Source organism: Atractosteus spatula, assembly GCF_055471065.1.
Source record: "Atractosteus spatula isolate fAtrSpa1 chromosome 24 unlocalized genomic scaffold, fAtrSpa1.hap1 SUPER_24_unloc_1, whole genome shotgun sequence".
Lineage (NCBI taxonomy): Eukaryota > Metazoa > Chordata > Actinopteri > Semionotiformes > Lepisosteidae > Atractosteus > Atractosteus spatula.
Window position 1 is genome coordinate 214761 of NW_028296641.1, and position 20772 is coordinate 235532.

The following is a 20772-nucleotide window of genomic DNA, read 5'->3' on the forward strand; positions in this document are numbered from 1 at the left end:
TCTGGTAGTCTAGTAGCGCAATCATTCTAAAATTTTGTTCATCACCTCAACCGCCTGCTCCAGACACCCACAACTCTCCTTGTGTAAAGAACTGCTTCCTGTTCTCCGTCCTAAATGAACGCACATCCAGTTTTGACCGTCTGGCAGCACGTCTCTGCTTCTTCGCTGAGTCTGGCGCAGTCACCCGGGCTGACCCTGGGGTTCAACGAGCCGGTGTGCTTCAGCGTGTCAGCGGATTAGTGTGTCTCTGAGTCTGAGTGCACCTCAGTGTGTCCGCATGTCCATACAGCGCCTGTGCTCCGTGTATCTGTCAGACCACATACAGATACAGAGAAACAGGATCTAAGTAAAGAGGACATTGAAAGTGTTTTCACTCCTCTGACCTGTCTGAAGCACAGAGAGGGGTGAAGGTGTATCCCTGGGGGAGGGAACAGGTCTGTATGGTGACCCTTCAAGAAAGCCTGTAAAGGGACTTTGCTCACTCGCCTCTTTCTTGCCTGGTGTATCTTTTTCCTGCCCCATGTTTTCAATAAATAAATAATTTCAGTAATCTAGCACATACCCACTGGCTAAAACTCAGAGTCTGCTTTTGTTTGGTGGTTTTGAGATTATTTACAGGTACAGAACTACTGTATAAAATAAAAATAGTGCCGGATTCAGAAACGTATTCTAAAGATTTAATGTCCTCTAGCCAGTATGTATAGAAACGTGCAGGATTTTTCCCTTCACCCGACTGAAGGGGGTGTCTTTCCAAGGAAGCACGTTCCAGAGGTAGGGTTGCCAGCTCTGGCTGACTGTGGGCCTCGGGGAGTTTTATTTTGGTGGTGGGAGGGTTTTCTACAAGCTGGAGTGTCGATAAATAAGACACCCCACCCAAAAGACTACAATTCCCAACATCCCCGGTCCCGAAGGCCACGCCGTCGACGTCATATTCCCGTGACGACTCTTATCGCCTTCCGCTTGGAACTGACGGCCGCAGATTTTACAACTTGAGCCCTGGAACCGCGATGTCTGCACTCCTGCGAGGTGTCCTGACCGCCCGCTCGGCCCTGCGGGGACCAGCCATCACCCAGCGGGCTAGTATTTACACAAAGCCGCCCAAGGAAGCGATCGGCACCGCTGTAAGTGTTCGGGAGTGAGTCTGGGCGCTGGCCCGGGATTCGGAGGGTGTCGCAGCCCGGGCGGAGAGCGCACCCGAGGCCGGGGATGTGCCAGGGGCCTACTTGTAATCGCTCGGAGGTCGTCGTGGTGCGATGCAGTACGACAGAGCCGCGTCTGGGATGTGGGAGAAGTAAACATTTCATGACACTCAGTTATCAGCCGTAGTTTTGAATTTGGTCCTTTTTCCTGTTTTGTCGTGTGATGCGGGAAGGTCACGGTGTGTCCGGCTGGAGGTCGTTGATTCGGATGGGCAGGTTTAGCTGTTGGGATAACGTGCAGTCTTGGTTTTTAATACGCACACGGCCATCTCTCTAAATGAGTAATAAGTCGTAAGGTTAGAAAGCGGGTGTTTAGGGCAGATCGAGACGGTTTATCAGCGCAGGTGTGATGTAACCGGCCTCCATTAAATAACTCCCTTCCTCTGTTGTGGGAAAAACAGACACCTGTCGGCTTCAGCCGGAATGGAGACGCGCTCTTCCCCCACTAACTTCTTGTGAATCAGCGCTAAACCTGCCGTGAGCCGGCAGCCTGGGTGTCCGGGTTACGGGGACGCCCAGGACACCCCCCCCCCTAGCGCTGGGGAAGGTGGGGGGTGGGCTCCTCAGTACCTGCCCTCGGCTGGAGTAGTCCCGGGCTGCTGGCGTTCACTTTGACAGGTGATGGCGGAACGCTTCCAGATAGCAGGACAGGACGGAGTCGTATTAAGCGGGCCAGCAGGGAAACCTCCTGAAACTCCCCCGCTTGTGTTTGGGGAATCCCGACTCTCGGCCCTGATCTTTATTCACCTTCCTGGATCTTAACTGCCGGCTGATGCCTGATTCCCAGTTTTGTTGGAGAGCCTGGCTTTAGGAATTTGCTTCAAGTCCGGGAAACGCAGCCAGGGAGAATCCTGGATTGACACTGCAGATTCCCGGGTGGTGGGGGGGTGGCTGTAGCCGGTCGACAGGCACGGACGTCCCGGGTCGGTGGTAAGGGTGCTCGCTCTCGCTCGGCATGCTGGGAAGCAACATGCTGGGGGGGGGGGGGGGGGGAGCTGTGAGACTCGGGTTCGAGGGCAGAAACAGCTTCAGGCCCTAGGGAGGCCAGTGAAAGCTTCCGACTGGTGTTAACGCTCCGGTGGTTAATCTTAACCTCGAGTGGAGGGGTCTGAGTGTTAAAGCGCTCGGTCAGAAGGAAACCCACAGGACGCCCCCAGGATAAGGGACAAGACCACTCCGGGGGGGCCATCTGGTCCACTCCAGGATTTACCGGCTGCTGGAGTCGGAGACTCCAGCTTCTCCCTGTGCTTTGACCTGCGACACCCCGCCTCGGAGCAGGGCGGGAGGGTCGCCCTTGCCTTCCCCTCCCTGATCCCCCTCGGCTGCTCTCCTCCCTCCCAGGAAACGGCCATCGGAATGTTTGCTTTCTCGCTCGCCATCCTGGGCCCCTCCGGCTGGATCCTGTCCCACCTGGAGGACTACAAGAAGAGGGACTGAGAGAGCCCCGGGCCGGACCGGACCGGACCACCGCGGACCCCCAGGGACCAGCGCTCCCCTCCTTCCCCTGCCCCCGTCCGCGGGTCTCCCAGGAGCCGCCCGGCGCTCGCTGCCTCCACGTTGTTGTTGTTGTTGTGATGTTTTGTTTTGTTTTGCCCTCTGACGAGGATGTTACAATAAAAGCTGTTTAAACTTCCCTCCTGTCCTTGTTCCCCCCCGGAGGGCGCCGTCGTGCTCAGGTCCGCCTGTCCGGCTGTATCTTCCTCTGGTCCCACCGTGCGCCAGACTCGCGCCCTCGTCGCCTTCAGGAAGGGGCTGTTCCTCCACTGTGAGGTGTGCTGGGACACAGGCCTGGCCGCCTGGCTGCCTGGCGCTTCAGAGTAAACACAGCCTCGCTGTACAGCAGCTGCAACAGGCATCCGCTCGCTTCATCAGCGGTTTGGAAGTTCCTTTAAACTGGGGCTGTGCGGTCCTGGAGGGTCAGTGTGTCTAGAACAGGGCTGTCCAGTCCTGGAGGGTCAGTGTGTCTAGAACAGGGCTGTCCAGTCCAGTCCTGGAGGGTCAGTGTGTCTAGAACAGAGCTGTCCAGTCCAGCCCTGGAGGGTCAGTGTATCTAGAACAGGGCTGTCCAGTCCAGCCCTGGAGGGTCAGTGTGTCTAGAACAGGGCTGTCCAGTCCAGTCCTGGAGGGTCAGTGTGTCTAGAACAGGGCTGTGCGGTCCTGGAGGGCCAGTGTGTCTAGAACAGGGCTGTGCGGTCCAGTCCTGGAGGGTCAGTGTGTCTAGAACAGGGCTGTGCGGTCCTGGAGGGCCAGTGTGTCTAGAACAGGGCTGTCCAGTCCAGGCCTGCAGGGTCAGTGTGTCTAGAACAGGGCTGTCCAGTCCAGCCCTGGAGGGTCAGTGTGTCTAGAACAGGGCTGTCCAGTCCAGTCCTGGAGGGTCAGTGTGTCTAGAACAGGGCTGTGCGGTCCTGGAGGGCCAGTGTGTCTAGAGCAGGGCTGTGCGGTCCAGTCCTGGAGGGTCAGTGTGTCTAGAACAGGGCTGTGCGGTCCTGGAGGGCCAGTGTGTCTAGAACAGGGCTGTCCAGTCCAGGCCTGCAGGGTCAGTGTGTCTAGAACAGGGCTGTGCGGTCCTGGAGGGCCAGTGTGTCTAGAACAGGGCTGTGCGGTCTTGGAGGGTCAGTGTGGGTCACACCTCCCCTGTCCTAGACACACTGATCCTCCAGGACTGGACAGGTCTGAGCAGGAATCGCTCACAGAATCCCTCAGGCCCCAGAACACTCCTGTTTCACCAGCAGCTCCATTTCTCTCCAGGCCCTCACAGGGCTAGTTCAGTTCAGAAGCACCACACACTCTCGCACAGTGCGTCATCGCTCAGAGGAAACTGCTGTTTTTACTCACCTCGGCCCTGTGTTTGGGTTCACACTGCCCTGCCCTGGGAGATTAAGCAAACTGTCCAAGTGAGATGTACATCATTCCTGTCTCATTCCCTACCAAAAGAGGCTTCAAACCGTTTAACTCAGTATTTGTCCACTCGAAGCTGTCGAGGGATACTAGGTAACAGCTATGCTCGCGCGACAGTATAGACGACCGTTTTGTTTTTTCAGTTTTATTGAACATCAGATAATACAAGCGAAGGAGAAGAGGTTTCAAGAGGCACAATACAGCCGTGAGTTATCGCCATGCAAGCTCCGGTGACGTCATCCCCGAGCGATCCCCAGCTGCCTGACCCGGAAGCTGTTGGAGAAGAGCGAGACGCCGGGGGGAGGGGGGTCAGACAAACAGGACCGGAGAGGAAAGATGGCGGAGGAGCAGCAGGAAGCGACGCAGGGAGAGATGGAAGGTAAGAAACGGGCGAAAACAGGGACGGGCACGGCCGTCTGGCTCTCTGCAGCCCCCGACGCGGGGCTCCGCTCAGACGGCCCAGCGGTGAAACCCGAGGCCGGGGACTGAACGGGGCAGCAGGCCCCGTATCTCCGGTCTGAAAGATGGAGGGGGGCTGCCGTTTACATGGAAACCGGAGAAGAAAGACAGGAAGGGGGACAGAGATGGAGGGATGGCATGAGGAGGGGAGGGAGACCGACAGAGCGCCAGGCCGACGGGGTGACAGCCTCCGATCCCGGCTTCAGGCGGCTCTGGGTGACTGGGGGTTTGTCTGTGAGTCGTCCTGACGGAACCGAATCAGTGGCACTCGACCGCAAACCCCGAGAGAGAGGGAGAACTGAGCGAGTTACCCCAGCCCAGCCGTCTGAACCCAGCACACTGCACTGGGGTGTCCAGTGGGGTCAGTGCTGGGGGTCACACTGCACCGGGGTGTCCAGTGGGGTCAGTGCTGGGGGGTCGCACTGCACCGGGGTGTCCAGTGGGGTCAACGCTGGGGCTCACACTGCACCGGGGTGTCCAGTGGGGTCAGGGCTGGGGCTCACACTGCACCGGGGTGTCCAGTGGGGTCACACTGCACCGGGGTGTCCAGTGGGGTCAGTGCTGGGGGTCACACTGCACGGGGGTGTCCAGTGGGGTCAGTGCTGGGGGGTCGCACTGCACTGGGGTGTCCAGTGGGGTCAACGCTGGGGGTCACACTGCACCGGGGTGTCCAGTGGGGTCAGGGCTGGAGCTCACACTGCACCGGGGTGTCCAGTGGGGTCACACTGCACCGGGGTGTCCAGTGGGGTCAGTGCTGGGGGTCGCACTGCACTGGGGTGTCCAGTGGGGTCAGTGCTGGGGATCGCACTGCACTGGGGTGTCCAGTGGGGTCAGTGCTGGGGGTCGCACTGCACCGGGGTGTCCAGTGGGGTCAGGGCTGGGGGTCGCACTGCACCGGGGTGTCCAGTGGGGTCAGTGCTGGGGGTCGCACTGCACTGGGGTGTCCAGTGGGGGTCAGTGCTGGGGGTCGCACTGCACTGAGGTGTCCAGTGGGGGTCAGGGCTGGGGGTCATACTGCACTGGGGTGTCCAGTGGGGGTCAGTGGACAGCTGTCAGTGGGTCAGAAGATGTCTCTGGGTCGTCTCGCGGTCAGTGGGTCAGTGGACGGGTGTCTCGGGGTCAGTGGGTCAGTAGATAGATGTCTCGGGGTCGGTGGACAAGTGTCTCGGGGTCGGTGGGTCAGTGGACGGGTGTCTCTGGTACAGCGGGTCAGTGGACGGGTGTCTTTGGGTCAGTGGGTCAGTAGATAAATGTCTCGGGGCCCGTGGGCCAGTGGACGGGTGTCTCGGGGTCAGTGGGTCAGTAGATAGATGTCTCGGGGTCAGTGGATGGGTGTCTCGGGGTCAGCGGGTCAGTGGACGGGTGTCTCGGGGTCGGTGGGTCAGTGGATGGGTGTCTCTGGTACAGCGGGTCAGTAGATAGATGTCTTGGGGTCAGTGGGTCAGTAGATAGATGTCTCGGGGTCGGTGGACGGGTGTCTCGGGGTCAGTGGGTCAGTAGATAGATGTCTCGGGGTCGGTGGACGAGTGTCTCGGGGTCGGTGGGTCAGTGGATGGGTGTCTCTGGTACAGTGGGTCAGTGGACGGGTGTCTCGGGGTCAGTGGGTCGGTGGACGGGTGTCTCGGGGTCGGTGGACGGGTGTCTCGGGGTCAGTAGATAGATGTCTCGGGGTCGGTGGGTCAGTGGACAGGTGTCTCGGGGTCGGTGGGTCAGTGGACGGGTGTCTCGGGGTCAGTGGACAGGTGTGTCGGGGTCAGGGGGTCAGTAGATGGTTGTCTCTGGGTCAGTGGACGGGTGGCTCTGGTACAGCGGGTCAGTGGGTCTGTCAGTAGTGACCCCGTCTCTCTCTTTGTGTCCACAGGAGTGAACTGCCTGGCCTATGACGAGGCCATCATGGCCCAGCAGGACCGTATCCAGCAGGAGGTGAGTCCGCCCGCCATGGGGCACCTTTGGAATCTGCTGCGATCCCCTGGGATCTGTTTTGGGAAGGATCAAGCGGTGTGCCTCCGAGGTGGGATATTCTTGGGATACGGAGTTTCCCTTGGGGCCCGGCCAGCTGGGTGGCGTGAGCTCCGTGCGCTTGGCGTGCTCGGTGTGTTTGCCGTGGTCAGTGCTCGGGCCGGGCTGGGCCGGGCTGGGCCGGGCAGCTGCAGGCAACAGGGATTGAGGAGGCAGGGAGGATGGAGCCTGTGCTCCAGTTTCCCTGCAGAGTTAGTGCTCAGTACAGGACAGCCACTGGTCAGCCAGAGGTCAGCCATTGGCCAGGTGTAGGACAGCTATTGGTCAGGCATAGGACATCGGTAGGACAGCAGTTGGTAAGGCGTAGTACATCGGTAGGACAGCCGTTGGCCAGGAGTAGGACATCGGTAGGACAGCCGTTGGCCAGGAGTAGGACATCGGTAGGACAGCAGTTGGTAAGGCGTAGGACATCGGTAGGACAGCCGTTGGCCAGGAGTAGGACATCGGTAGGACAGCAGTTGGCCAGGAGTAGGACATCGGTAGGACAGCAGTTGGTAAGGCGTAGGACATCGGTAGGACAGCCGTTGGCCAGGAGTAGGACATCGGTAGGACAGCCGTTGGCCAGGAGTAGGACATCGGTAGGACAGCAGTTGGCCAGGAGTAGGACATCGGTAGGACAGCCGTTGGTAAGGCGTAGGACATCGGTAGGACAGCCGTTGGTCAGATGTAGGACATCGGTAGGACAGCCGTTGGCAAGACGTAGGTCAGGAGTAGGACAGCCATTGGCCAGGCGTAGGACATCGGTAGGACAGCCGTTGGCCAGGCGTAGGACATCGGTAGGACAGCCGTTGGCCAGGAGTAGGACATCGGTAGGACAGCCGTTGGCCAGGCGTAGGACATCGGTAGGACAGCCGTTGGCCAGGCGTAGGACATCGGTAGGACAGCCGTTGGCCAGGCGTAGGTCGGCCCAGCTGGTGATCAGAACTGGTGTATAAGACCTGGAGTCCTGGATGCGCTTCCTTTCTTTCCTGCTCCTCCGCATGGCTCTCGGGCCCTCTTCCGTCTGTCTTCTGCGCCCCCCCCGCCCCTCTCTGCGCGTGCGGAGCCCACCCCCTCACCGGCTCTGCTCTTCCAGATCGCCACCAGTAACCCGCTGGTGTCGGAGCGCCAGGAGCTGTCGGTGCTGAAGAAGGAGTACGCAGAGGACGACACGGTGTACCAGCTGAAGATCAAGGCAAGGCGTGGGGGCCGGGGGGCCGGGGGGGCGCCGCAGTGGGGTCACCCTCCCTCTCTCCTCGCTCCTGGTGCAGTCGGAGTCGCTGGATTGACAGGGCTGAAGGGAGCGTTGCTGCCTCAGTAATTACACAACACAGCCCCACCCCCCCACCCCCCCACTTTCTAACCGCTGTCCTCCGCTCGGGGCCCAGGGGGAGTGGGGGACAGCGCCTATCCCATCAAGCAACGGGCTCAGGCAGGGGTGCGCGCGGAGACAAACCCGGGCGCGCTCGCCTCATCCCCCAGCATGTCTGCGGACTGCGGGAGGAAACCGGAGCCCCCGGAGGAGACCCTCCTACCCCCACGTGCACCCCCGTGTTTTGTACTGAGCTCAAGAATACTCCCGCTACACGCAGCCGCGTGCGAAACGCTGGGCAGAGTTCTGCTGCTGACCTGCTCCTGTCCCCCGGGAGCTGTGATGTCATTCGTCATGTGAAGAAAACACGCAAGTAAGCTTCTCCTTGAACTTGAAACCGGGGACAACATGCAGACTCCACACAGACAGCCCCCCCCCCCCCACAAGGTCCGGAACTAACCCGAGGTCGCGGCGCTGCCCGCTGTTCGGAGCAACACAGTAAAATAACAGTGCCACCCCCCTCTCTGTTTTCCTCCCTGCCCTTCGCCCTTCTCACTCAGGACTTGCACAAAAAGTATTCCTACATCCGGAAGACGAGGCCGGATGGGAACTGTTTCTACAGAGCCTTCGGCTTCTCGCACTTGGAGTCGCTGCTGGACGACGGCAAGGAGCTTCAACGGTACGGCCCCCTCCGTCCCCTTGCGCCCCACTTCCCCGTTTCCCGGTGGCCGGGCCGCTAACGGCTCTCCCACTCCTCTGCCCCCTGTCTCGCCCCGCCGGGGACCTGCAGGTTCAAGGCCGTGGCGGCAAAGAGCAAACTGGACCTGGTCAGTCAGGGCTTCACGGAGTTCACCATCGAGGACTTTCACAACACTGTGAGTCCGCCTCCCTCTCGGTGTAGAGTCCAGTCGGTCCGTGTGTCTGCATGAACCCCCCCCTCTCTCTCTCTCAGTGTGTCTGCATGAACCCCCCCCCTCTCTCTCAGTGTGTCTGCATGAACCCCCCCCCTCTCTCTCTCAGTGTGTCTGTATGAACCCCTCTCTCTCTCAGTGCAGTGTTAATGTACTGGAGTGTCCAGTCAGTGTGTCTGTATGAACCCCTCTCTCTCTCAGTGCAGTGTTAATGGACTGGAGTGTCCAGTCAGTGTGTCTGTATGAACCCCTCTCTCTCTCAGTGCAGTGTTAATGTACTGGAGTGTCCAGTCAGTGTGTGTGTATTAACCCCTCTCTCTCTCAGTGCAGTGTTAATGGACTGGAGTGTCCAGTCAGTGTGTCTGTATGAACCCCTCTCTCTCTCAGTGCAGTGTTCATGTACTGGAGTGTCCAGTCAGTGTGTCTGTATGAACCCCTCTCTCTCTCAGTGCAGTGTTCATGTACTGGAGTGTCCAGTCAGTGTGTCTGTATTAACCCCTCTCTCTCTCAGTGCAGTGTTCATGGACTGGAGTGTCCAGTCAGGGTGTCTGTATGAACCCCTCTCTCTCTCAGTGCAGTGTTCATGTACTGGAGTGTCCAGTCAGTGTGTCTGCATGAACCCCCCTCTCTCTCAGTGTGTCTGTATGAACCCCTCTCTCTCTCAGTGCAGTGTTAATGTACTGGAGTGTCCAGTCAGTGTGTGTGTATTAACCCCCCTCTCTCAGTGCAGTGTTCATGTACTGGAGTGTCCAGTCAGTGTGTGTGTATTAACCCCTCTCTCTCTCAGTGCAGTGTTCATGTACTGGAGTGTCCAGTCAGTGTGTCTGTATGAACCCCTCTCTCTCAGTGCAGTGTTAATGGACTGGAGTGTCCAGTTGGTCAGTGTGTCAGTATGAACCCCTCTCTCCCTCAGCTCATGGACTTGATCGAGCTGGTGGAGAAGCAGGGCTCCCTGGCCGAGCTGCTGGCTGCTTTCAATGACCAGAGCACGTCAGACTACCTGGTGGTGTACCTGCGGCTGCTCACCTCCGGCTTCCTGCAGAGGGAGGGCACCTTCTTCCAGCACTTCATCGAGGGGGGGCGCTCTGTCAAGGAGTTCTGCCAGCAGGTACCGGGCCCGGACCGCGATCCAGCTCCAGCTCGGAGTCTCTCTCTCGGAGCGACAGGCGTCTGCAGTGCTGCCCGAGCCCATACGGGACCTCAGTGCCCCCTCACACCTGAACTAACGAGAACAAGCGATTGAAGGAGCTCTGCACACGCCAGGGGATAGTCTGAGCACACAGCTGGTCAACACCAGAGCTGGCCGGAGGCTCACAGGACAGTCAGGAAACCCTCCTGCACCCTCTGTCTCAGCACTGTGCTGACGGGGCTGTCTGATCTGTCCACTCTGTCTCTGTGTCCACCCCCAGGCTGTGAGCCTGTCCTCTCTGGACAGCCAGGTCTGCCTTTGTCCTGGCTGTGGTCACTGAGCCTGTCCTCTCTGGGCAGCCAGGTCTGCCTGTGTCCAGTGTGTGTGTCCAGGCTGTGGTCACTGAGCCTGTCCTCTCTGGACAGCCAAGTCTGCCTGTGTCCAGTGTGTGTGTCCAGGCTGTGGTCACTGAGCCTGTCCTCTCTGGACAGCCAGGTCTGCCTGTGTCCAGTGTCTGTGTCCAGGCTGTGGTCACTGAGCCTGTCCTCTCTGGACAGCCAGGTCTGCCTGTGTCCAGTGTGTGTGTCCAGGCTGTGGTCACTGAGCCTTTTCATTGGTCAGGACTGTCTCTGACAGCGGATTGTATTCGGACTGTTTTTGTTGAGGGACACTGAAGTCTGTCTCCCTGTTTCTTTCACCCCCATCCATCCTCCCTCCCTCTCCTCCTTCTGTCTCCCTCCTCCTCCTCTCCCTCCCCGCCCCCTCTCCTCCAGGAGGTGGAGCCCATGTCGAAGGAGAGCGATCACATCCACATCATCGCTCTGGCCCAGGCGCTCAACGTCTCCATCCTGGTGGAGTACATGGACAGAGGGGAGGGCGGAGCGGTCAACCACCACGTCTTCCCCGAGGGCAGCGAGCCGCGCGTCCACCTGCTCTACCGGCCGGGCCACTACGACATCCTGTACAAGTAGCCGGGACAGCGCCCCCTGCCTGCGGCGCGCGGGACTGGCGGCGTCTGTGGGGCGCGGGCTGTACGGAGACAGAGAGAGAGAGAGGGGCTCCGACCAGACGAGGCGTCCGGCCGCCCGGGCCGCCCCCAGAACACACACACACACACACACACGAGAGTACAAAAAAAACAAAAAAAAAAGCTTAAAAAAATTAAAAACGATAGCAGTGACTCCAAACCGTTTAGCGCTGTACAGAGTTTTTTTCTCGTTTCTGTTTGTGGTTGTAAATGGTATTGACTTGCTATGTCTCTTTGGTTCTTTCCTGAGTTACACTACTTCCTTTCCTGTGTTTTATTAAAGGGATTCCAATCTTGCCCGTCTGCTCCGGTTCCTGTCCCAGCCGCTGGCCCGGCACGAGGGTGGGGGTGGGGGTGGGCCGGTTGTCACGGTTCTGGGGTCGAACGCTGGTGCGTTCCCGAGGAGATCCCAGTACGCTCTCCTGGGGAGCGGTGCTGGTTCTGTTTCTCCGGGGGTCCGGTACGCTCTGCAGCTGAACGGCGCTGGTTCTGTCTCTGCTGAGATCTGGTACGCTCTGCTGGGGAGTGGTGCTGGTTCTGTCTCTCCTGAGATCCAGTACTCTCTGCAGCTGAATGGCGCTGGTTCTGTCTCTCCTGAGGTCCGGTACTCTCTGCAGCTGAACGGCGCTGGTTCTGTCTCTGCCGAGATCCGGTACCCCCTGCTGGGGAGTGGTGCTGGTTCTGTCTCACCTGAGGTCCAGTACGCTCTGCAGCTGAACGGCGCTGGTTCTGTCTTTAACAAGGTCCGGTACGCTTTGCAGCTGGACAGTGCCGGTTCTGTCTTTAACGAGGTCTGGTACGCTTTGCAGCTGGACAGTGCCGGTTCTGTCTCTAACGAGGTCCGGTATGCTCTGCAGCTGGACAGTGCCGGTTCTGTCTCCTACGAGATCCGGTACACTCTGCTGGGGAGTGGTGCTGGTTCTGTTTCTCCTGAGGTCCAGTACGCTCTGCAGCTGGACGGTGCCGGTTCTGTCTCTGCCGAGATCCGGTACGCTCTGCAGTTGGACGGTGCCGGTTCTGTCTTTAACGAGGTCCGGTACGCTTTGCAGCTGGACAGTGCCGGTTCTGTCTTTAACGAGGTCCGGTACGCTTTGCAGCTGGACAGTGCCAGTTCTGTCTCTAACGAGATCCGGTACGCTCTGCTGGGGAGTGGTGCTGGTTCTGTTTCTCCTGAGGTCAGGTACGCTCTGCAGCTGGACGGTGCCGGTTCTGTCTCTAATGAGATCCGGTACGCCCCCTGCAGGGGAGAGGGACACGAACCAGAGAGCACAGGTGCAGGCAGCAGGGAAGTGTATTTAAAAGCAGGAGCAGCAGGTTCTCCTTTACGCAGACAGTGGCAGGTGTCTGGAACAGCAGGAATGACGCTAGGGTGCCCTTCAGTGGCAGTTTGCTGCTAAATAGCAATCAGGCTCAATAGGCAGAAAAGCTCCTCTCGTCCATCTCTGACGTTGGAAAAGACGGCTCTTTCCCCGATTCGGGGTGACCTAGAAGACTGACTGGACTGGGGCTCCCCAGGACCAGGGCTGGGGGACCCCTGATTCAGGGGGGACCTGTGAGACTGACTGGACTGGCCCAATCACCCCGAATCAGAGTCTTCTCAGTCTGTCCCGGAAGTACGAGGTACAGACCCACCAGCCTACCGCAGGACGCACCCGGGGAAAAATCTACATATAACAATTTAAAAAAATACCATAATAACTTTGTGACCGAGCAATGACTTCCTCACTATACACAATGTCCATTTTTCCTTGAACTCCATCACCGCCTGTCAATATCCCAGCTACCAGTGGCTGTAATTCAGACTCCCAAGTCAAACCGGAATCTCCAGGTGGACGAAGACGCCGCGTCGCAGCGCCCTCTGGCGGCGGGCGTGTGTGCGGGCGTGTGTCTGGCAAGATGGCGGCGGCGGCGTTGGGCGTGCTGCTCAGTAAGAGAGGTGTTTCGGTCTTGTTCGCGGCCGGACGCGTCTTCCCCAGGCCGTGTCGGCTCCACGGCACGCTGACAAGTACGTGCCCTCTCTCTTTCTCAGCCCCCGTCTCCCTGTCTCGCTCGGTGGCGCGTCTCGGCTCGCTCGCTGGGCGCTGGGGTGGGCACGCTGGCTGGGGTCGCTCTCGACAGCAATCGCAGCTCCTCGGAGTTTTTTAAATCTCATTTAAACCCGGACCGTGCGGCGCTGTGACTCCACCGCCCGCGGCTCTGCAGCGGAGCCCCGCAGTCGTACCGGCGGATGAGGCAGAAGTTTGACCGTGTTTGCTGAGCAGACAGGGAGAGCGCACAGCTCTTTAGCTGCCGCAGTTACCCGGAGAGCCGTGTTCTTTACACCTGTAGTCCGTGGGCAGGACACGCTAATGACCGAATAAAGCCGGAGGAATGAGGGGTGGTAATACTGCACATCCACGGTGATTAAGAGTCTGCCTGTGTCTCTCTCCCCTCTCCCCGTCTCCCTGTCCCTGTCTCTCCTCCCTCTCCCTCTTCCTGTCTTCTCCCTGTTTGCCTGTCCCTGTCCCTATCCCTGTTCCTCTCCCCCCCTCTGTCTCTGTCTCCCTCTCTGTTCCTCATCACCCTCTATCTCTCTATACCTCCTCCTCCCTCTCTTCTGTCCCTCTGTCTCTCTGTCCCTCTTCCCTCTCTCCTGTCCCTCTGTCTCTCTTCCCTCTCTCCTGTCTCTCTGTCCCTCTGTCTCTCTGTCCCTCTCTCCTGTCCCTCTGTCTCTCTGTCCCTCCTCCCTCTCTCCTGTCCCTCTGTCTCTCTGTCCCTCTCTCCTGTCCCTCTGTCTCTCTTCCCTCTCTCCTGTCCCTCTGTCTCTCTGTCCCTCTCTCTCTCTGTCCCTCTCTCCTGTCCCTCTGTCTCTCTGTCCCTCCTCCCTCTCTCCTGTCCCTCTGTCTCCCTGTCTCCCTGTCCAGTGGACCTGATTGAGAACATGCACAAGAAGGAGACGTGGGACTGTTTCTACCAGCAGGGCGGCGCCAGCTCCTCCCCGCTCCGCCCGTTCGAGTGGTTCTTCGGCTACCCGGCGGTGTCGGAGCTCCTGCTGTCCTTCCTGGAGCCGGGGCCCGAGGGCCCGGCGCGGGTGCTGGACCTGGGCTGCGGCACCTCGGACCTGGGGCCGGGCCTGTACCGCGACTCGGCCCGCGCCGTGCGGGTGACCTGCGCCGACGTGTCGCCCGTGGCCGTGCAGCTGCTGCGGCGCCGGCTGGCGGAGCGCCCCCCGCGCCCGGGGCACCCCGGCTCGCTGATCCGGGTGCTGGAGCTGGACGGCGCCGCCGAGCTGGTGCCGCGGCTCGGCCCGCGGACCCTGGACCTGCTGCTGGACAAGGGCACCACGGACGCCCTGCTGCGCTCCGGCGGGGGTGCGGCGGCCGGCCGCTGCCTGCAGCAGAGCCTGGGCGCCCTGCGGCTCTCGGGGTCCCTGCTGCAGTTCTCGGACGAGGACCCCGACGCGCGCCTGCCCTGGCTGGAGAGGGAGGGCCGGGGCGCCCCGGTCCGGCTGCAGGAGCTGGGCGCTCTGAGGGGGGTGAGCTACTACTGTTACATCATCAGCCCCCCCTCGCAGGTGACCACGTCGGAGACTAATGGGCAGTGACCCCGAAACTGACCCCCATGTGTCCCCATCACTGACCCCTGTGACCCCAGCACTGAGCCCTGTAAACACAACGGAGGTCTGTTGTGCTGCCCCCTGCTGGTCAGTGTGGACTAAGGACACCTCTGGGCTCTGGGCTTCAGCTACACTCCGAACCAGCAGCCTCAGGGCTTGAGCCACATGCAGGTCTGGACTCAGGTCTCTTATTCTGTTGTTTTTTAAAAAAATAAAATTTCCAGTTACCTGAAAGTCATGTTCCTGGGTTTGACTCTGGAGTGGAGCTCCTTACGTGTGGAGTCTGCATGTTCTTGTTGTGCGTATGTGGGTTTCTCCAGGTGGTTCCGGTGCTGTCAAGGCTCGTTGGGACATTATCCCTCTGTGTGTGTGTGGACTAGTGGACTGGACGGGTCCGAAGGTTGTTTCTTCCCTGGTCAGGAATGATGAGCTGTCTGGCAGTGGAGGGAGAGATGGGGGCCATCTGGTCACACAAACTGAGCTCCCCGGTCTCTGTCCAGGAGTGTCCTTCAGAGACTGGGGCTGATCTAGATTTGGGGAGACCTGGGTCTACTGTCCCTCTGTTTTTCAGTGATTTCTGGACACACGGATTTGACAAGAAGACACAGAGTCGTTTGTACTTTCCGAGTGTTTAATGTGCTGCTTGTGGAGTTGCGGGGTACAGAGAGTGAACGAGTGAGAGAGAGTGAATTTCCAGCACCATCTGGTTCTCTGATGATCTGTTCATCAGACACCAGCGCCCAGAGTCTCGCTGTGGGGAGGGTTTGAGTCACTACACTACACCTGCAGTCTGACTCTGGGGGTTCAGCCTCTCACTCTGGGGGACACAGGGAGTTGGTGACAGAGCTGGGGCTCCAGCTGGCAACCTCTGTGTCTAACAAGACCGGACCTGAACCGCCGGCCCAGCTGTCCTCCCGGTCCAGCAAGACTGGACCTGAACCGCCGGCCCAGCTGTCCTCCTGGTCTCCCAGGTCTCACACTGTCTCTCTCTGTGCCCCTGGGTGTAATTATGAGTTTTCAGCTTATTTTGCAGTGAAACAAGAAAGACTACAGAGTTTAGGATTCATGTTAAAACACCACCGAGACCGAGGCACCAGTGACACCAGAGTAAGGAGAAGGGGGAGTGAGCCCCTGAAATAAGCACCCCAAGAGATCTGCACTCCATTTTTAGAAGACCAGACTACAGAAGCGTGTGTGTCAGCTCCACACCCTGCTCCTGGGGGAGACGGAGATCAGATTTTGGGGCTCCCTGCCTCCTCGTCTTTGTGGTTGCAGAAGGAAGGAGGGATGAGGACGTTGGGGTTCCGGATACCCCTGGTTATGTCGTAGAACCTGGGGATCACAGATGAGAACAGCCAATGAGCAGCTCAGTTCATGAGGCCACTTTAACACCAGTTAAGAGAGACAGAGAGAGAGAGAGACTACAGCGAGAGAGAGAGACAGGTAGAGAGAGAGAGACAGGTAGAGAGAGACTATGGAGAGAGAGAGTACAGGGAGATAGATACAGAGAGAGACAGGTACAAAGAGAAAAACAGGTACAGAAAGAGAGACAGGTACAGGGAGAGAGATACAGGTACAGAGAGAAACTACAGAGAGAGACAGCTATAGAGAGACTAAAGGGAGAGAGACAGGTACAGGGAGAGAGAGATGATTACAGAAAGACAGGTACAGGGAGAGAGACAGACAGAAAGGTACACGGAGAGAGACAGGTAGAGAGAGAGACTACGGAAAGAGACGGGTACAGGGAGATCGATACAGAGAGAGACAGATACAGGAAGAGAGACAGGTACAGAGAGAGAGAAAGGTACACAGAGAGAGAGAGAGAGAGAGAGAGAGAGAGAGAGAGAGAGAGAGAGAGTCATGTCCAGAAAGAGACAGATGGAGAGAGTCAATTGTGGATCAGAGAGCAAGAGACAGAGACGGGTACAGATATAGAGAGATGGAAAGACAGACAGGGCCATACAGGGACAGACATGTCCAGACAGAGACAAGTGAAGAGAGTCAATCACACATCGGAGAGAGACAGGGGGGAGTCAATCATGGACCAGAGAGACAAGGGGTCAGTCACGGATCAGGGAGAGACACAGAGTCAATTTGGGATCACAGAAGGAGACAGGCAGTCAGTCATAGTTCGTAGCGAGACTCACGAAGAGGCAATCCAGCCAGTACTGTTGCTGTAGTAGAGGTTTGAGATAGGCAGGCAGCCGAACTCGGTGAAGGTGGATATGTAGGTACCTAGGAGAGCCCGACACAGTAATGTATTAGTGGAGTACCACAGGGGTCTGTACTGGGACCACTGCTCTTAACTATACCACTGATGTATTAGTGGAGTACCACAGGGGTCTGTACTGGGACCACTGCTCTTAACTATACCAGTAATGTATTAGTGGAGTACCACAGGGGTCTGTACTGGGATCACTGCTCTTAACTATACCAGTGATGTATTAGTGGAGTACCACAGGGGTCTGTACTGGGACCACTGCTCTTAACTATACCAGTGATGTATTAGTGGAGTACCAGAGGGGGTCTGTACTGGGACCACTGCTCTTAACTATACCAGTAATGTATTAGTGGAGTACCACAGGGGTCTGTACTGGGATCACTGCTCTTAACTATACCAGTGATGTATTAGTGGAGTACCACAGGGGTCTGTACTGGGATCACTGCTCTTAACTATACCAGTGATGTGTTAGTGGAGTACCACAGGGGTCTGTACTGGAATCACTGCTCTTAACTATACCAGTGATGTGTTAGTGGAGTACCACAGGGGTCTGTACTGGAATCACTGCTCTTAACTATACCAGTGATGTGTTAGTGGAGTACCACAGGGGTCTGTACTGGGACCACTGCTCTTAACTATACCAGTGATGTATTAGTGGAGTACCAGAGGGGGTCTGTACTGGGACCACTGCTCTTAACTATACCAGTAATGTATTAGTGGAGTACCACAGGGGTCTGTACTGGGATCACTGCTCTTAACTATACCAGTGATGTATTAGTGGAGTACCACAGGGGTCTGTACTGGGATCACTGCTCTTAACTATACCAGTGATGTGTTAGTGGAGTACCACAGGGGTCTGTACTGGGATCACTGCTCTTAACTATACCAGTGATGTGTTAGTGGAGTACCACAGGGGTCTGTACTGGAATCACTGCTCTTAACTATACCAGTGATGTGTTAGTGGAGTACCACAGGGGTCTGTATTGGGACCACTGCTGCCTCTCTTTTGAGACCTGTTTTGTGCTCACAGTGAGAGAAAGGTTCTCTGCCTTTGTACCACCCCCCCCTCCTCCTCACCTTGTGTCTCCGGAACCTTCCCCTTCCAGACGTTCACGAGGAGCCCCTCCCCTGGGCTGGACGACCCCCCCAGGATCACTTGGCTGAGGAATTCGGCATCGGGGGGGATCTGGATGGGCTGGAAATGGGCCTCCAGCGCCGACTTCTCACAGGTGTGGTTGTGGTAGGAGATGGTGTACTGGACAGCCTGAGGGAGAGGGGTAGTGTCAGTGTGGCAGTGTTTCAGCATGTCAGTCAGCGTATCAGTCAGTGTGTGTGTCAGCATGTTAGTCAGTGTGTGGGTCTGTGTGTGGGTCAGTCAGTGTGTGGGTCTGCAGGTTTGTGTGCGATGGCTCCTACCTGCCTGTAGAGCAGTAGTTTGTCGACAGTGAGAGTCTTGTTCTTGACTGTCACGACCTCCCGGATGCGATATTTCCTCCCGAATGCGTCATAGGAGAACTGCCCGTACACTGTGGCGTGCTCCTTGGGGTCAAACTGTGGGATCGCCGGAGAGAATCAGCAACACCGTTCAGAAGTGAACAGCTTCCTTGTACGGACTCGTGAACAGACAGGGGTCGCAGCGCCGTGGAGCCTGCATGTTCCCCACAGACACTCCTCTGTCTGTGTGGAGCCTGCATGTTCCCCACAGACACTCCTCTGTCTGCGTGGAGCCTGCATGTTCCCCAGACACTCCTCTGTCTGCGTGGAGCCTGCATGTTCCCCACAGACACTCCTCTGTCTGCGTGGAGCCTGCATGTTCCCCACAGACACTCCCCTGTCTGCGTGGAGCCTGCATGTTCCCCACACACTCCTCTGTCTGCATGGAGTCTGCATGCTCCCAACAGACACTCCTCTGTCTGTGTGGAGCCTGCATGTTCCCCACAGACACTCCTCTGTCTGCGTGGAGCCTACATGTTCCCAACAGACACTCCTCTGTCTGCGTGGAGCCTGCATGTTCCCCACAGACACTCCCCTGTCTGCGTGGAGCCTGCATGTTCCCCACACACTCCTCTGTCTGCGTGGAGTCTGCATGCTCCCTCTCCCCTCTCCAGCCTTTCAAAGACATCCTTGTTGGTTTAAGTGGGGTCTCTAATTTATCCCTCTGTGTGTGTCACGTGTGCTGCACCTATCAAGGGTGCAGCCCCAGCCTGTGACCTTGTGAACTGTGAACTATGACCTATGACCTGTGCTTCCAGGACGGGCACTGGTTTACCAAGACCCTGACCAGGCAGAATCCGCTCTCCGACGAGGGACTCAGAGATGCAGAAACGATGAACAAGCCAGAGAGAGGCTCCGGATTCTGGGACAGGAGGAAGAGGAAGAGGAATACTCACGACAGACATGCGTCCTTCCAGGAGCGGGGGCGACGCTGCGGTAAGGGCCAGGGGGCAGGGAGAGAAGAGACAATCGATCAGTGACTGCTTCTGACAGGGGATTAACAGCACGTCTCACTGACCAGTCGTCACCCTCCTGCAGGGACTGGTGGCAATTTCTCGTCTCTCTTACAGAGACCCAGACTGGCCAGGATTTTCAACATAGCTCTGCGACTTCCATCATAACACAGTTCTCAGGAAACAAGGAGCATCAAGAGTGACTACACACTCTTGTGTCTTGCCTGTGTGTTCTGTACTTCTGTGGGAGAAGCCACAGACCCATTTCCACAGCAGTGGACAATAAAGTATCTGTCTCTATCTGTTCCCCGTATTGTTCACAATCAGTGATCTCAGTAACACTTCCCCAGACTTTACCAGAGACAACCTCATTAACGCTCTTCAAATCTAAACTTAAAACTGACCTTTTTACCAAGGTCTGTGTCTGACTGCCGCCATCTGTACTTTTTTCATTGACTTGTTTTGGTTTTTTTCTTTATTCACGTGCAGTGTCCTTGGGTTTGGAAAGGTGCTTGATAAATAAAGGTGATCATTATTATTAATACTGATCGATTTTGACAACAGCAGAGCAGACAGGTGAATTTCCTGCATTACTGATTGTTATTGATGATCTGTGCGCAATCAGGTTAATTCCCCATATTGCTGATCATTACTGACGATTCATTCTCCAAATTATTGTTTGTCATTGATAATTGCTGAACAGACATAAATTCTCCTTGTGGTCGATAACTCCTAACATACAGATTGCTTCTCAATATTATTCTTCACTCTGGGTGATCTCTGAGCAGAGGAAAGTTTATTCTCCATACTCCTAGTTGACTTGATGAGCTCTGAGCTCTGAATTAGCTGTGATAATTATTAACGAGCTCTCGATGTTGTGACCAGCGCTCGTTGAGCTCATTAACCCCGCAGGTCTGCGTGTGGAGATGATATTTTAGACCTGTGTCGCCAGATCTCTCCACCGTCCTCTCGGAAACAGAGGACTGGACCTCCCTCCGAAGACAGAGGAGGAAGTGGAGACACAGGAAGACCTGTCACAGTGCGGAGATGGTCCTGATATACACTGTGCACCTCTGTACCCCCTGCTCTGTCCTCCCTTTCCCTCTCCCTCCTCCCTCACTCCCCACCCTCTCTCCTCTCTTTCCCTCTCCCCCTGTCTGCCCTCCCCCTAGTCCTCCTACTCCCTCACTCTCTCTCCCCCTGTCACCCCACACTCTCTCTCTCCCTCTCCCCCTGTCACCCCTGCTCTCTCCCTCACCCTCTCTCTCTCCCTCACTCCCTCACCCTCTCTCCCCCCTCTCTCACTCTCTCTCAGACGATCGCGGTCTCTGTCTCTTACCGCAGGGTCTGGGCTTCTGTCCCTGGGCTGACAGAGCCAGACACAGGCAGATCAGGGCCAGAGCAAGGGGCTGCATGCTTCTCTCGGGCAGACGGGTAGACAGGCTCAGTTCTGCAGACTCCAGCAGCTCCTCCAACACACATGAGGAACTGCCTGCAGTCCCTTATATACACAGAAACACTGCGCTCCCCTCCACTGGCACTCCACTCAGCCAGGTTTTCACTGCAACCAGCCACC

The 20772-nt window shown here is 57.4% G+C and overlaps 4 protein-coding genes across 4 annotated transcripts; 3 read left to right on the top strand and 1 right to left on the bottom strand.

Annotated features, from left to right (window-relative positions):
• Positions 1 to 931: 931 nt before the first annotated feature.
• Positions 932 to 2832, top strand: LOC148810703 (cytochrome c oxidase subunit 8A, mitochondrial-like). The gene is made up of 2 exons (XM_088908946.1): positions 932 to 1121; positions 2541 to 2832. Exons 1-2 carry the CDS (start codon positions 1008 to 1010, stop codon positions 2634 to 2636), a joined length of 210 nt encoding a protein of 69 aa, XP_088765072.1. The 5' UTR covers positions 932 to 1007; the 3' UTR covers positions 2637 to 2832.
• Positions 2832 to 11228, top strand: otub1b (OTU deubiquitinase, ubiquitin aldehyde binding 1b). The gene is made up of 7 exons (XM_088908944.1): positions 2832 to 4476; positions 6418 to 6479; positions 7651 to 7749; positions 8427 to 8545; positions 8657 to 8741; positions 9691 to 9885; positions 10680 to 11228. The coding sequence occupies exons 1-7, from the start codon at positions 4434 to 4436 to the stop codon at positions 10875 to 10877; spliced, it is 801 nt and encodes a 266-aa protein (XP_088765070.1). The 5' UTR covers positions 2832 to 4433; the 3' UTR covers positions 10878 to 11228.
• Positions 11229 to 12701: 1473 nt separating this feature from the next.
• On the top strand, positions 12702 to 14762 carry cskmt (citrate synthase lysine methyltransferase). The gene is made up of 2 exons (XM_088908945.1): positions 12702 to 12938; positions 13837 to 14762. The coding sequence occupies exons 1-2, from the start codon at positions 12830 to 12832 to the stop codon at positions 14514 to 14516; spliced, it is 789 nt and encodes a 262-aa protein (XP_088765071.1). The 5' UTR covers positions 12702 to 12829; the 3' UTR covers positions 14517 to 14762.
• Positions 14763 to 15141: 379 nt separating this feature from the next.
• Positions 15142 to 20732, bottom strand: LOC148810706 (ependymin-like). The gene is made up of 6 exons (XM_088908976.1): positions 20536 to 20732; positions 19140 to 19174; positions 18166 to 18300; positions 17827 to 18013; positions 16676 to 16763; positions 15142 to 15860 (listed from the first exon to the last, which is right to left on the bottom strand). Exons 1-6 carry the CDS (start codon positions 20609 to 20611, stop codon positions 15761 to 15763), a joined length of 621 nt encoding a protein of 206 aa, XP_088765102.1. The 5' UTR covers positions 20612 to 20732; the 3' UTR covers positions 15142 to 15760.
• Between the last annotated feature and the right edge of the window lie 40 nt (positions 20733 to 20772).

Coding starts and splice junctions, on each gene's coding strand:
- LOC148810706 (XM_088908976.1), bottom strand. CDS start 20,611: ATGCAGCCCCTTGCTCTGGCCCTGATCTGCCTGTGTCTGGCTCTGTCA. Junction 19,175..20,535: donor ACAGAAGCCCAGACCCTGCG/GTAAGAGACAGA, acceptor CCCTTACCGCAG/CGTCGCCCCCGCTCCTGGAA. Junction 18,014..18,165: donor AACTACTGCTCTACAGGCAG/GTAGGAGCCATC, acceptor CCTCTCCCTCAG/GCTGTCCAGTACACCATCTC.
- LOC148810703 (XM_088908946.1), top strand. CDS start 1,008: ATGTCTGCACTCCTGCGAGGTGTCCTGACCGCCCGCTCGGCCCTGCGG. Junction 1,122..2,540: donor AGGAAGCGATCGGCACCGCT/GTAAGTGTTCGG, acceptor CCTCCCTCCCAG/GAAACGGCCATCGGAATGTT.
- cskmt (XM_088908945.1), top strand. CDS start 12,830: ATGGCGGCGGCGGCGTTGGGCGTGCTGCTCAGTAAGAGAGGTGTTTCG. Junction 12,939..13,836: donor GCTCCACGGCACGCTGACAA/GTACGTGCCCTC, acceptor CTCCCTGTCCAG/TGGACCTGATTGAGAACATG.
- otub1b (XM_088908944.1), top strand. CDS start 4,434: ATGGCGGAGGAGCAGCAGGAAGCGACGCAGGGAGAGATGGAAG. Junction 8,742..9,690: donor TCGAGGACTTTCACAACACT/GTGAGTCCGCCT, acceptor TCTCTCCCTCAG/CTCATGGACTTGATCGAGCT. Junction 9,886..10,679: donor TCAAGGAGTTCTGCCAGCAG/GTACCGGGCCCG, acceptor CCTCTCCTCCAG/GAGGTGGAGCCCATGTCGAA.